Source organism: Bombina bombina, chromosome 1 (assembly GCF_027579735.1).
Source record: "Bombina bombina isolate aBomBom1 chromosome 1, aBomBom1.pri, whole genome shotgun sequence".
Lineage (NCBI taxonomy): Eukaryota > Metazoa > Chordata > Amphibia > Anura > Bombinatoridae > Bombina > Bombina bombina.
This window is the reverse complement of record NC_069499.1, coordinates 435,447,580-435,463,283: the sequence shown is the minus strand read 5'-3', so window position 1 is coordinate 435,463,283 and position 15,704 is coordinate 435,447,580. Positions and strand designations below refer to the sequence as shown.

The window sequence follows — 15,704 nt, the reverse complement described above, 5'->3', positions numbered from 1 at the left end:
CATTTAAAAGACGGCTGTCACACAGTTGAAATAAAGGATTTTATTTCCTTTTAGATTTAATATTATAACAACCAATTACAAGGCCCATTATGTCATGCCTCATCAGCAATTCATGCAACATCAGAATTATAATATTTTGGAAACAATATCTCCCATTCAGTTGTTTAACATATACACTATTAAACATCATACAGGAATGTTTGTTATTTTATATAAATGCACGGTCTGATGAAACATAAGGAATAGTTTGTGGGTTCAAGACAAGAAAAAGCATTGAAATTGATGGGTACATGCAATGTATGTAAAAGACTATATTCAATGATTTAGCTCAATGTTGTGACATGACATGACTTAGCAAAGTGGTTAAAGAGGTATAAAGCTTTATAAATAGCATTGTAGGTGATAATTGTATCATTTTAATGTTTTTATTGTTCCTGTTTTCCAGTTAATGAATTATTTTCCCTTATGAATGACAGCCGCTATCATGTGCTTCTAGCAAAAATCTACAGCAAAATGGAAAAGACTGAAGATGCTATAGTGTCTTTACAGAGGGTAATTGATAGTCACATCTTCTTGCTTAGCACACAAAAAAATTGTTTTAATCCATAAAATGTTTAATATATACAAATACACACACATATATTTATATACTTAAAATGATGTCTCTAATAACAAAAACCACGTTGATCATATACATTTCCACCATATCAGTTGCAGGGATCAGCTAAAACCAAGCCAAACTTTTTAAGAACTTCTAAAAAGAAAACAATAATAAACAAATGTAGTAAGTCTTGCATGTTTCTGCCTTCATATAGCCTTGCTGATTAAGGTTACATTTTTTTAGCTTGATTGATGCAGCTTCTCATTAAATGTAAGCCAAGCATTTCATTTTAACAATTCCTGATTACGATACAGAAAAACAAACAGGTATTTATAATTGCTTGCAAATGGTACGTACAGACCGTACACAACATGAATGTCAAGTTAATTACATATTAAAATACTTTATAATCACATGAAAGCAAAAAATATATAAATTTACAGGGAAATTTTGTTTTGTCAGCTATCCTTTCTGATCAAGAGATGCTACATGGCTGTTTCGCTTGCGGCAAATTGTAGATTTGAATTGTAGCATGAGGGATATTGCGCTGAGTAATCAAAACTTCTTCAGGTTTTGATGGCAATAGTAAGCATTAGAAAAAGATGATGTGCCTTTTTGCTAAACAAAGAAATAACAGTAGGTAATCTCATTTTTACATTACTATATGTGACTTAACTAGATTTGCATAATCAACAAATGCATGACAAAAAGATAATGCAATAGCAGGTATGGGTAGATTTACCAAGCAGGGGATGCTGCAATCTACCCCCGAAACAAATTAAGCAGCAAATTAAGAAGCAGCGGTCATAAGACCCCCTGCTCCTTAACTCGTCCGCCACCTCTGAGGTGGCCGACTGCAATGATCCCGATCAGATATGATCGTGAAGATTGCACCCCCTGATAGCGCCCAATTGGCCACGAATGTGCAGAGGGCCACATTGCACAAGCATTTTACCAGGAACAGGTGACTCAAAAAGCATAAATATAAAAAGACTGTGCATGTTTTGATATTGCATGCTCGATCTGAATCATGAAAGTTTAATTTCCACTTGAGTGTCCCTTTAATTTATTAGAGCACTTTATTATTGAACTATTGCTTGTATGTAACTATGTGTTTAACAATTATTATTTTTTTCAAAATCTAAAATACAAACTTCAGTTTAGAAGCTTTTTCCCATTCCTGTGATATATATACACACACGCACACACACATATATACAGGGGTTGAAATTTCTTGGGACGACTTCAAAATATAGTCTGCTATTTTCAACATGTATTATTTTTATAAAGATTTCTCATATTAGGTTATTATTCATTTTTCTAATTCCGCCCCATACAATAATTTTCAAATAAGACATACCGGTAGTCATTGTAGAGGCTGTTGCATTTTACTTCCAGTAACACTGCACTTCTCAGGTCAATATTCTCAAATGATACAGTGATATATAACAGAAAACAAGGTGTCTATAATGTTACATGCAGAATGAATCCCCTAATCTGGTCAGTATAAAATGTGCCTTGCCTGAAAAAGATGTTGGTTAAAAGTTTGTCTATATTAGAGGTGTTTTTACACTTTAATGTCTTAGTTTTTTTTAGCAACCTTTGCTTGTACCTTATCAATGGCTGCACAGTGGAGATGGCTGAGGGTATCATATTTACTTATTCCTTTTTTCTTATTTATTGCTCTCCTTGTCCTGCTGTAGCATAGGATATGTAAAAAAACTACCTTGTTAAGATATGACTGTTATGAAGTAGGGGTGCTACAATAATAATCGTGCAACCTCCATAGTAACTGCAAAACAATTGTGTGTAAGAGAGTTTGTGTGTGTTAGTGAGAATATGAGAGATTGAGAAATAGGATGTGTGTGTGAGAATATATGCAAGAGAGAGTGTGTGTGTGTAAGAGACAGCTTGTGTGAGAGAGTGTTTGTTTGTGTGTGTGTTAGCCTGTGTGAATTGTAGCCTCAGTTTCCTATTAGCTGACAGGGGTGGCACCCGGTGTGGTCTTCTGCTGCTGTAGCCCATCTGCTTCAACGTTCGTTGTGTTGTGCGTTTAGAGATGGTATTCTGCATACCTTGGTTGTAACGAGTGGTTATTTGAGTTACTGTTGCCTTTCTATCATCTTGAACCAGTCTGCCATTCTCCTCTGACATCAACAAGACATTTTCATCCACACAACTGCTGCTCACTGGATATTTTTTATTTTACAGACCATTCTCTGTAAACCCTAGAGATGGTTGTGTGTGAAAATCCCAGTAGATCAGCAGTTTTTTAAATACTCAGGCCAGCCCGTCTGGCACCAACAACCATGACTCGTTTAAAGTAACTTAAATCCCCTTTCTTTCACATTCTGATGCTCGGTTTGAACTTTAGCAAGCCGTCTTCACTACATCTAGATGCCTAAATGCATTGAGTTGCTGCCATGTGATTGGCTGATTAGCAATTTGTGTTACCTAGCAATTGAACAGATGTACCTAATAAAGTGGCCGGTGAGTATGTGTGTGTGTATATATGAACACATTTGGTGAACCAATTACAAGAGATAACTGTGTGTAACCACCAATCACCAGCTAGCTCACAACAGTGTAGGATATGTACATATTTTTTTTAACAAAGGATACCAAGAGGAAAAACAAGTAATTTTTATAATAGAAGTAAATTTAAAAGATGTTAAAATAACATGCTTTATCTGAATCATGGAAGTTTAATTTTAATTTTCCTATCCCTTTAATAACATTAATTCATTTTAGGCTCGGGAGCTGCAGGCCAGAGTGCTGAAGAGAGCTCAGCTAGAGCAGCCTGATGCTGTTCCTGCACAGAAGTCTCTTGCAGCAGAAATTTGCTCAGAAATAGCAAAACATTCCACTGCCCAGCGTGACTACCAGAAGGCAATACAGTTTTACAAAGAAGCTCTTGTTTACTGTGAAACAGACAATAAGGTAACTCTGATTTTAAAAGCTATTTGTCACACTGGCAAATAATACAAACTTTAAATGGTAAAAAATAAAAAAGAGAGTAATACTTTCTTTCCAATGTCATGGAGAGTCCACAAATCCACTCTAATTACTAGTGGGAAATCAACTCCTGGCCACCAGGAGGCGGTAAATAACACCCCAGCTGAGCTTTAAGATCCTTCCCATAAATCCCCAGTCATTCTTAGCCTTTGTACATCATGGAGGTGTGTGAAGATGGTGTCTGAAGAAAATTAATCCTTTAATGGGTAGTTTCCCTGCAAGCAAGGATTGGGGCATGCTGTGTCCATGTTTTCCTCTTAAAGGGACAGTTCACCCAAAAACTTTCTCCCCTTTAAATTATTCCCAATGATCCTTTTTACCTGATAGAGTGTATTAAATTGGTTGCAAGTAGCTCCTTTACTCATATTTCAGCATTTGAAATAGCTGATTTAGCTTGTGGTTTTCCAACCTATACTGAAAGTTTTGATACTGGCGTATACGCTATTGACAAGCCTAAGTAAACACAGCCAGTGGGATGCAGGATAGTTAAGTAATAAAATGATAATTTTCCATTGTTCTCTCTATGTATTGAGCTTTGGTGTTCCAGACAAATATAAGATAAGGAAGCAAGTCTGTGTACATAAAAGTGATAACATAATGATATCTGATATTACCTGAAGCTCAACCCATTGTAATAGGCTGTGGTTTCAAAGCACTAAACCAGCTACTTCAGATACATAAATAAACCCGAAAATGCAATTTCTCAAATATTTTATACTCTGCAGTTGGTATAACAAGTCATTTAAAATACATTTATGGAAAAACAATTTTACAGTGTACTGTCCCTTTAAGTAAGAGTTATGGTGGCTATTAGCTGTTGGAGGTTGGTGAGCTAGTCCTTGCTTCTCCTCCAACAATTTATGCTAACCCCTATATAGAAAACCAGGGTTGGTTACTCTGCTTTTCTTTCTCTTCAGGTCCCTGTCAGAGGTCGTCTGAGTCTGTCATACCTGAGATGCTGTTCCTGCCCTGCAGCTGAAGTTCCAAGGTAAGTGTTTTTTTCCTTCTAGGTGAGAAGGCTCAAGCACCTTGGGGGTTAATTCCTCTTTTAAATGGATTCTGGCTGTTATTAATAAATCTCTTCAGTGTTGGGATTTATTTAGAGGCAGTAAATACAGGGCACTGTGTTTATATGAGCTAGATAAGTTGCTCTATTTTTATTGAAACAGGGACTAAGGAAGCATACAATCCAGTGATTTAGCTTTTCAGATGCACAATTCAGTAAGTGTTAGTGCTATACTCTTAGATGTACTGCATCTCTACCGGCTTCTCCTTATCAGGACCGGCGTCAATAGTCGCGTTATTTGTCAGTGAGATGTCCCTGCTGTGCTATTTGCATTTAAAATTCTCTATTTACTGCCATTGTATTTAGTATACCCCCAGTGGAAGATCACTTATAGGGGGGTTGTACAGGTTTTATTTACCCTAGAGCGTCTAGCTTTGCGCTCTAATTTGCCCAGGCAGTGGCGTCACTAGGGTTGGTGTCACCCGGTGCGGTAAGTTATGGTGTCACCCCCCTAGAAAGCAGACACACAAAAACACAGGCACACACACATACAAACCCTCAGATACACTAAGACACACTTAAAAACACACTCAGATGCACACACAAACACTTGAAAACACACTCAGACACACACACAAACACTTAGACACACACACACACAGAAACACTCAGACACACATGCACACAAAAACACTCAGACACACACACACACAAGCACTCAGGCACACACACACACACACACAAAAACTCAGACACACACACATACAAAATATGTAATTAATTATAAAGCTCACGCCTAGAGCTGCTCCCTGGATCAGCAGAGCATCAAATGAAAGATAAACAGAGCACTCTAAAAATAAATCAATAAAGAAAAGGTTTAGGCGCGCAAACTATGAAAATTCTGCTCTCTGACTCTGTTTCAAGTCTGTCAGTGCACAGCCCCGGGCTGCGTGTCTACCGCTTCTTATAGCCAAGCACCTCTGCTCTCTGCACACCCCCAGACCCCGTCCGCCCTCCCCTCCTACCTCTTCAGTGTGCCGTAACCGTACCGGTCTGGTGGGCATCATACGTGGCTCCTTCACTTTAGAGACAGTGTGAGACAGTCATGCGGTCAAGTGCCAGGCATCTCCCTCATGATTTCCCAGTTTACGTTTAGAGAGACAGCACAGCAGTGAGTTACTCCACTGCTCCACACGTCACTGAGCAGTGAGCACAGATAGGCAGGCAGGTTTAGGCTAGCAGCACAACTTCGCAAGCCCCATGGCACGCCCACAACAAGGAGCAAAATACAAACAAGCAAAAGCAGCCGGGAAAACTATTTGTGGAAATTGCAGCGCTGGCTCAAGGGACAAAAAAATGAAATGTCTACAACTTCCCCAGTCCCACTAATGTTCATAAATGCTGGCCCCTCTAATAAAAAAATATATGCATCCCCAGGTACATTTTTTCCTTTAGATGCGGCACCTCAGACTACAGAAACTTTGTGGAGGCTGCCGCAGACTGTAGATCAGTTTCCGTTACCTTTGAAAAGAAAGGTTCACGGAATCTGTGGCGATCTCCATTGCACTTTTACAGCGCCATTTTATCTAATTCTGTGGCAGTTCATTTTCCCGTGGGCTGAGGGGTTGGTGCACATATTAGGAGCTCCTTAATTGAGCCTCAGCATGTGTATATTTTGATGGATGCTTGGTGTAGTTATCCCAGGAGGCATATTATTGCCTTATAAGTTTGAGCTTTACTCGATATGTAAGGGCTGCTTGGTGTATACCATCCTAATTTGTTTTCTTAAATCAGCTTCTGTTTGTCAGAGCTTTACGTCCGTGTTTTCAATTATGTTTACTGCCATCTGGTGGTTGTTCTTATTAGCCTCATGCATTATCCCCTTTGTGCTCTTTTAAGTTGATTTTTGACTTAAAGATATTCTGTCTTGTGTGAGATTTTTTATGTACATAAATTTATAGAAAATTCAAGATAGGAATGGGGGCTGATGGCTATCTGAGCATCATTTACTCCAGTTCATCCTCATTTATATTCTAACAGCCTTTGTGTATAAATAATATCACAAAGAGGAATGAGGGCTGAGTTTTCTTTGTTCACAAAGATTTGGTATTGTTTTTTACAATGAACATATATGAATCTGCACTTTTTTATTTTTCAGGTTTTTCTCCTGAAAATAGTTTCCCTAGTATTTGCCACCATCTGGTGGCAGTTCAATGTAAATTAAGGTTCAATTCATATTTTAAATATTTTATGTGTATGCGAACTATATTACAATTTCTTTCATAGTAGGAGATTACCACACTGTCGGTGGCATGCAAACTTCTTAGTTATCTAAGTGCCCTTAAGGCGCTAATATGTTTATATTTTCGCTACCATTTTTTATAGTTATGAGCTCAATAATTTTTTATTATAACATATAATATTACATAATTATGTTTTTCTGCGTTATCCTATTTTATGTATGGGGCTTATTTTAATCTCTCTTATTGGGAGGTGATTTTTTTTCTTATGTCTGTGACATGTATTGTTTCATGTATCATATTAAATTTCTTAGGGTTTTTAGGACACTAATATATTTATTTCTATGTTTTAGTTATAGGAATACAATATTATAATCTCCCTCATATTGAGGTGATATTTGCTTACGACACTAATATTTATATTTTTAGTTAACTTATATAACCTAATGGACACTATTTCTATTTTTTTTCCCTATTGAGGTAATTTATGAATTGCCTGTGACATCATATTTTGTCCAATGTTATATATAAATATATGTATATATATTTATTTTTAAAAATTGCCTCGTGATAAGCCTCTAAGATGATCATTTAATCTTTGTCTTGTTGAGGAGATTTTATCTTATGCCCGTGACATCTTGTATGGTCCTAGGTCATATGTTTCCTTAGTGATCTTAGGACTCTATTTGGTCTGTAGTAGTCTGATGGTTAGCTTAGCTGCCTTGCAATGGGTGGTTAGCAGTTTCAATCCTGCTACAGCTAATTGCACCTTGAATGTGTGTCACATTTTTTTCTTCTTATCTTTGTTAAGATAAGATTCCATGTTATTTCTCATACGAGAAGGTATTATGCCTAGGACTGTTGCATTTTGTCCTATATTTTCTTTTTTTATTCGGTAGCTTGTATTTGTCTACCGAGAATTGTTTCTGCAAGTAGTCTTGGTGCTTAATCCTCTATGTGATTGATCCAAGAGGGGGTAAGTTTGAAATGCCTCAATACATTTCTAAGGTTTTGTCCTTCCAGCAAGGGAGATGTGGCTTAGTATTTAGCTCTACCGCTCCTGCTACAGAGTTTGTGGGTTTCCAGGTTTCCAATTCTTATTTAAGAATTGGAACCCAGGTAAGCTCATGATCCCTCATTGGGCATGTGCTTCTGTTTGAGACCTTCCTTTCTGTCTGGCCATGGCTCCCCGTGTTTTTTATATGGTGCTACAGCACTTTTAGTGCACAGGTTCTTTTGTGCTACTGATCAGGGGAAGCGTTTAAGCAGTGGCCAGGTATCTAAGATTTACGGTGGTGCCATGTTTGAAATATTTCTTGGTTCTGGCGCCATCTTTTCTTTAGCAATAGCCAGGTCTCATGGTAGCTCCATGGACTTTTTTCTATTCATCTGTGATCTATTCTCAGACTATGAATATATTGGCCTTGTTAGTCTAGGGGTATGATTTTCGCTTAGGGTGCGAGAGGACTCGGGTTCAGATCCTGGACGAGCCCCGCTAGGAGTCCTCGGACTCTTCTCGGAGGATAGGCCTTAACATCCTGTCAAGAGACCATTACTATCCTGATGGTTCTGTCAGGATCTTTTGTCTCAATGTACTTGCCTTTTGTGACCATTTTGAGAGATTGTGTTGTCAGAATTTCGACTAGGGAGCTCTTTAGGGTCCTTTTAAGTGGGTTCTTGATCTTGGATGGAGTCCGTCGTCCTTTTATATTATTTATAATTGGAATCAATCTCAGTGCTCTGATAGCATGGCTCATCTGAATCAGTACGGTTTATCAGATTCCAAGCGGACAACGTCTCTTCAGTGGCTTTTTTCTTCTCGCAGGGAGGAACAAGGAGTTCCTTAGCATTGTAGGATGGGCAGAGTCTCTCCTGTCTAATTCCTTATATTCTCCTCCTAGGTGTGGATGTTTGGAAAGCATTGTACCTGAGCAGGTTGATTTTTCTCCAGGGGAGTCGTAATCTTATCTCTCAGGTGGGGGGGTTCCACCTAAGGGCATCTCGTCTAACCACCAATCTTCCCAGATCAAGGGATCCACAAGCAGTTCTGCGTGATGTTCTAGAGGTTCCATGGGATTTCGTTTTGTTTTTCCCGTTCCTCTGTTTGCTCTTTTTCCTTAGGTAATAGTCCGTATCAAGCAGGAGCAGGTTTAAGTGATTCTGAATTGCTCCATCTTGGCCTTGCAGAATTTGGTTTGCAGACCTGGTGACAATGTTGTCCTCTCCCACGTGGAATTTCCGTTGCGGAAGGACCTTATTCTTTAGGGTCTTTTTCTTCTTCCAAATCTAGTTTCCCTGAAGCTGATTGCATGGATTTTGATTGTCTAGTCTTGTCTAGACAAGGTTTTCTGAAAGGAGTTTTGGACAACCTGGTGCGTAAGCCAGTTCCTCGCAAAATTCACCATATGTTTTGGCGAACATATCTTTTCTGGTCAACTCAGGCTTGCGTTCAATCCTGTTGCTCTGCCTAGGAGCCTTCCCCTTGTTCTTTGGGGTCTGTTGCAGGCTCTTTTTGAACCTATGCATTCTTTTGATATATATTTTTTGTTGTCTTGGAAAGTATTTATTAGCTTACCTTTTGTTCGTAGAGTCTCTGAACTTTCAGGTCTACAGTGTGATCTCCCTTATCTCATTTTCTATGCGGATAGGGCGGTTCTTCGTACCAATTTGGGATTCCATTCTGAGGTAGTTTGGGACCACAATATTAATCAGGAAATTGTTGTTCCTTCTTTGTGCCCCACTCCTTCCTTTTAGAAAGATCATCTGTTACTAAATTTGGATGTCGTGAGTGCTCTAATATCCTATCTCCAAGCTACTGAGAATTTTCGTCAATTCTCTGTCTTTTTTATAGGTTGAGGAGCGTCATTTGGTTGACTTATGAGTCAGCTGGGCAACAGTCTCCTGAGGGGATTGTGGCTCATTCAGCTTGGGCTGTTTCTTCTTCCTGGGTCTTTTAAGAAATTAGACTCAGGGGGAGCAGTCTTGCAAGGCAGCCTCTTGGTCCCCGGTATATACTTTTTCCTCTATACCCTTTGTGTCCTCTTCTCTTTCAATATTCCTTTGGCTGAATGACTGGGAGTTTATGGGAAGTGGGAGGGATCTTAAAACTGTGCTGGGGTGTTCTTTGCCTCCTCCTGGTGGCCAGGAGTTGAATTCCAACTAGTAATTAGAATGGATTTATGGACTCTACATGCTAGGAAAGACAATAATTTATCAGGTAAGCATACATTGTTTTTTATAGTGCTCGGTTTTTATTTCTGTTGTTCTTTGATATGTACACAGACCACATCTATTAAATAAATAAACGTTAAAGCATTTTAATTTTGTAGTTAAGCATCTTTTATTTTATTTTCTCTAGGTGATGTTGGAACTTGCACATTTATATCTTGCTCAAGATGACATTGAATCCTGCCAGCAGCAGTGTGCTTTACTGTTAAAAAATGAGCAAGACAATGAAGCTGCCACAATGGTTAGTAACAAACATTAAAGTAAAACACTTTCTCCCAAACTCATTTTAAGCAGATATAAAAGTCCCTTTCAAACTTTAAAAACTTCAGAAACTACTAAAAGAATGTTTTAAGTAAGCACAAAACCCTTTTTCCCCCCCTGCTTTCCACAGGTACGCTTAAATGGGCTACTACTGTATATGGTCCTGGATTGGTTGCAAATAGACATGTGCAAATGAATGCGAAAGTAGGCGGCTGCTCTTCTCAATCAGCTTTTTTCATAGCTGGGTTTCTTCTTGTAAAAGTGCAACACACTAAGATCTGGATTTGCAGATTCATAAGAATAAATCCGGCTCAGAAAAGAATAGCCACCTTCATCTGCCTTTGTACATATACATATTTAGCACATATATGCCTTTAATGAAAATGCCTTTAAGAATTGTTACATGTTTCTGACACTATTTTGCTCTCACTGCCTTGTTCTCACAGCAGTATCCTTATCTAGAAGGAGAAAGGTACGCATTTCAATGCAGGGCACTGTCTGCAAGACAATATACACTTATTTAAGTTAACGCTAATGCTATGAAATATGATTTACATAATTTTAGACACATCTGCACACCAACTATTTTAATTATTTGACTTGCTAAAAGGGTAAGGGTTAGCTTGCAAGAATTAAATTGAGGGAGAAATTATCTGAGCAACATTGGAAAGAGAGGTCTCCCATTAACACCTGTGAAAATCTGCTGTCAGATATATTTGGCTTTAATCATGGCCACCCCTGTACTCTGATATTAATGCCTTATCTGAAATCCGAAGATAAAGTAATGCTTATAGTTTAATCACCACCTTGCTTATAAGTTGATTACTGTTTTATACAATTGCAATAAGTTCACAATAAGAACTGTGATTATTATGCATTCTTGTGTCGAGTTTAGTTTCTTAGTACTAGTGGAAGTGCTAACCCTGTTGTCAGGACACAACAAAGCTCTTTTAATCTCTTCATGCAGTGAGGATGTTACATGCCGAGCTAACAGCAGTGGGCTTTAATGTTGTTAAGACAGCATAGAACATAGCAACATAGTAGATGAGGTTGAAAAAAGACCGAAGTCCATCGAGTTCAACCTATACAAATCTAAAATATATACAAAAAGCTCCAGTTAAGATTAAATAATCCCACTAAAAGGTGACCCATTTAATACTAGCAATCATATCCATGAATTTTGTTTATAGACAGAAATGTATCCAAATAATTTTTAAATGTATCTAGGGTATTGGCATTCACTACCTCCTTTGGTAATGAGTTCCAAAATGTTATTGCTCTTACAGTGAAAAAATGTTTCCGTTGCAGGAGATTAAATCTCCTTTTCTCCAACCTTAAATTGTGACCTCTGGTCACAAACAATTTTCTTAGAATAAACAGCGCTTCTGCCATCTCTGTATATGGGCCTTGAATATATTTATATAAAGTAATCATGTCACCTCTTAAGCGCCTTTTTTCTAAAGAAAACAGACCCAGTTTGGCTAGCCTCTCCTCATAGGTTAAATTCTCCAATCCCCTTATTAGCTTTTTTTTAACGTTGTACCTTATATGGTGTCCTGCACCCTACTCCCTTTAGTGAATAGAAAATTGGATTGGGGGCGTGTCTAGCATTGTAGGCAGTCCCCCATGATCTGATCCCGGCCTTGAAATCACATCATCACATATACGATTGTGTGATTTAGTTTTTCCAGCAAGTGTTTACTTCATAATTTCATTCTGATGTTAAACACCTGCCCACAGCATTAAGGGGTTAGGGAAAGCATTGAGAAAGTTTCTCTCAATATACGCAGTCTATTTCTTTCCTAAGATATGGAGAGTCCATGACGTCATCAATTACTATTGGGAATATCACTCCTGGTCAGCAGGAGATGGCAAAGTCTCACTCCCCTACCCATAAACCCCAGTCATTCTCTTTGCCTCTGTCAATGGAGGAGGTGAAGTTCTGGTGTCTGAAGAAAATTTTATTTCTTTTGCTACAAGCAATTTTTTGGGGGGTCTAGCCGTAGTCCATGTTAATCTCTTCAGTAGGGTAGTGGTGGCTTTAAAGCAGTTAGGAACTTGTAAGGTTGGCCTTGCTGCATTTTCCTAACATATTTGCTTCCCATGGTATAGAAAGCCAGAGTAGGTTTACTCTGTTCTTTCTCTTTCTACAGGCCTCTGTGAGGACTATGTGCCCTTTCATGATTTGTAAGCTGTCCTCCTGCCGGACAGCTAGATGCAGGTAAGTAATGTTTGTCTCTCTAGATCTGGGAGACTGGCACTGATGGGGTTAATAGAGATAACCCTCTGCAGCATATCTTGGGGACTTAAATGTATGTGAATACAGAGACAAGGGTTAATCACCTTTTTTTGGACTGAAGGGGTTAACTTGTAATTGGTGGCTTAAGCATAGTTTCCTTCTACTTTTTGTCAATAATAATCTTTATTATTTGCATTAAATATAGAGGTTCGTTGTGGCTTAAACATCTGTTAGTGAAACATGTTGTTTTGCATTTTCGTTGTTGATTGCTTTGCCTGGAGAGGAGATTGGCTCTTTTTCTTTGACAGTTTCATTTTGGTAGTCGGCTTGAGTGCATGCTTTCCTTGTGGCGCAGTTTCACTCAGCCCGCCATGTGACCGACCCTTCTGCTTTAGTAGAGCGGTGTCGGATCAAGCTGTGCGACGCAGCTTCTTCTGTGAAGAAAACGCAAGAGCTATTCCGTTGGGGCTGACTGCTGATATTGCCTCCAGAGGGGCAGGTAAACACCTCAGTCAAATAGCTGAGGTGTAGAGTACTCCTATTTTTTGGTTACGTTTCTCAAGCATCCGAGGATTTAAAGTGACAGTGCATTTAAGTTTTTTATTTCACTCTTATTGTGGGTTAAATCATACTTGGTCATGGAACTAGAGGCTGTTCCTTTTGGCAAATGCCTGCTCTGTCTTGAGAACCAGATTGTGGTGCCTATGCAATTCTGTACCTCATGTCTAAATAAAACTTTGGAATGTAAAGATTTTTTTTTTTATTTCAAATGAGCCTAATATCTCTCAGGATGATGCTATTCAGGCAATGCCACAGCTTTCTCCTCAAATGTCCCAAGCCGCTATGGCGTCACATAAGTGCCCTGCAGTTCCTCTCAGCCTCCTGGAGGAGTTTATTTGCCAGCAGAATGTGCTGCTCAGGTATCTTCTGCAGTATCTGTGGCATTATCTGTTATTCCTATGCTAAAGGGAAAATGCAAGAGGAAAATTAGAGATTCAGATAACAAGGTTGCTGTTCTTTCTCTGCTACCCAGGTTACCCTCCCTCATAAATATTATGAGGAAGATACGTTGGTAGCCTCTGAGAGTGAAATCTCAGACTCGGACAGTATAATTCCTTCTTCTGATGCTGAAGTGGTAACCTTCAGATTTAAGCTTGAACACCTTTGTTTATTGTTAAAGGAGGTTTTGGCTACTTTGGACGACTTCGATACACCTGCCGTTGTCAACCCTAAGAAATCTAGTAAACTTAATAAGTACTACGATGTTCCTTCCTGTGTGGAAGTTTTTCCTGTTCCAGACCGTGCAACAGAGATTATTGCACAGGAATGGGAGAAGCCTTGGATATCTTTTTCCTCGTCTCCTGTCTTTAAAAAGATGTTTTCTGTCGCTGACTCCATTAAGGATTCATGACGCACGGTGCCTTAAATAGAAGGGGCCATTTCTACTCTGGCTAAGAGAACTACTATTCCTATTGAGGATAGCTGCTCTTTTAAGGATCCAATGGACAAGAAGCTGGAGGCTTATTTGAAGATGTATGTTGATCTAAATCTTCAATGGCAATCTGCAGTTTGCATTGCCACTGTGTCAAGTGCGGCATCCTATTGGTTCAACGTCTTGTCTGATTCTCTTCAGGTAGAGACTCCCTTGGAGGAGATCCAAGACCGGATGAAAGCTCTCAAGCTAGTCAATTCCTTTATTTATGATGCTACCATGCAAGTTATTAAACTGGGAGCTAAAATATCTGGCTTTCATGTTCTAGCTCACAGAGCATTCTGGCTAAAATCTTGGTCAGCGGACTTTACCTCTAAGTCTAAGCTTTTGGCGCTTCCTTACAAGGGTAAGACCTTGTTTGGACCTGGGCTGGCAGAAATAATTTCTGACATTACTGGTGGGAAAGGGTCTTTTCTACCACTAGACAAGAAGAATAGACCTAAGGGACATCAAAGAAATTTTTATTCCTTTCGTAACTTCAAAGGAAAGCCTTCCTCTTCCAAGCAGGAACAGTCCAAGTCTTCTTGGAAACCTTATCAGTCTTGGAACAAGGGGAAGCAATGTAAGAAACCCGCAGCTGAGTCTAAATCAGCATGAAGGGTTTACTTCCGATCCGGACTCGGATCAAGTGGAGGGCAGACTTTCTCTGTTTTATCAAGCTTGGATACAAGATATCCCAGATCCATGGGCTGTGGACATAGTATCTCAGGGTTACAAAATAGAATTCAAAACTTTTCCTCCCAAGGGCAGATTCCACCTCTCAAGATTACCTGCAAACCAGATAAAAAGAGAGGCATTCTTAAATTGCGTCTGGGATCTTTCTTCCCTGGGAGTGATAGTTACAGTTCCTGTAAGGGAACAGGGTCTAGGATTCTATTCAAATCTGTTCATATTTCCCAAAAAGGAGGGAACTTTTCATCCTATTCTAGACCTAAAGTTTCTTAAAAAGTTTCTCTGGGTGCCGTCCTTCAAAATGGAAACCATTTGTTTCATTCTTCCCTTGGTCCAAGAGGGTTAGTTTATGATGACCATAGACCTGAAGGATGCTTACCTTTATATTCCCATCCACAGGGATCTTCACAAGTTCCTGAGATTTGCCTTTCTAGACAAACACTTTGTGGCTCTTCCGTTTGGCCTTGCCACAGCTCCCAGAATTTTCTCAAAGGTTCTGGGGGCTCTCTTGGCAGTGATCAGGTCTCGGCGAATTGCTGTGGCGCCCTACCTGGACGACATCTTGGTTCAGGCACCATCTTTTCAGCAAGCAAACTGTCATACAGAGATCTTGTTGTCGTTTCTACGTTCCCACGGACGGAAAGTGAATCTGGAAAAGAGTTTAATTGTTCCAGCTACAAGGGTAGTTTTCTTAGGGACCATAGAGGACAGAAAATCCAAAATTCTTTCCTCTTGCCTCTCTTTTTAGTCTACTGTTTGGCCATCAGTGGCTCAATGTATAGAGGTAATTGGTCTGATGGTCGCTTCCATGGACATCATTCCCTTTGCTCGATTCCATTTGAGAGCTCTGCAGTTATACATGTTCAGACAATGGAATGGGGACCATTCAGATATGTCTCAGAGGATAGATCTAGATCAGGCGACAAGAGACTCTCTCCCGTCGTGGCCTT

The 15,704-nt window shown here is 39.3% G+C and overlaps 1 protein-coding gene across 1 annotated transcript in view; it reads left to right on the top strand.

Moving 5' to 3' along the window:
• Window positions 1-15,704, top strand: part of TTC21B (tetratricopeptide repeat domain 21B) — a 397,674-nt gene that overhangs the window by 212,857 nt on the left and 169,113 nt on the right. The window contains exons 19-21 of the mRNA XM_053698392.1: window positions 446-552; window positions 3,353-3,541; window positions 10,221-10,331. Of these exons, the coding sequence (XP_053554367.1) occupies window positions 446-552; window positions 3,353-3,541; window positions 10,221-10,331 (407 nt within the window). The remainder of the gene's footprint in view (window positions 1-445; window positions 553-3,352; window positions 3,542-10,220; window positions 10,332-15,704) is intronic.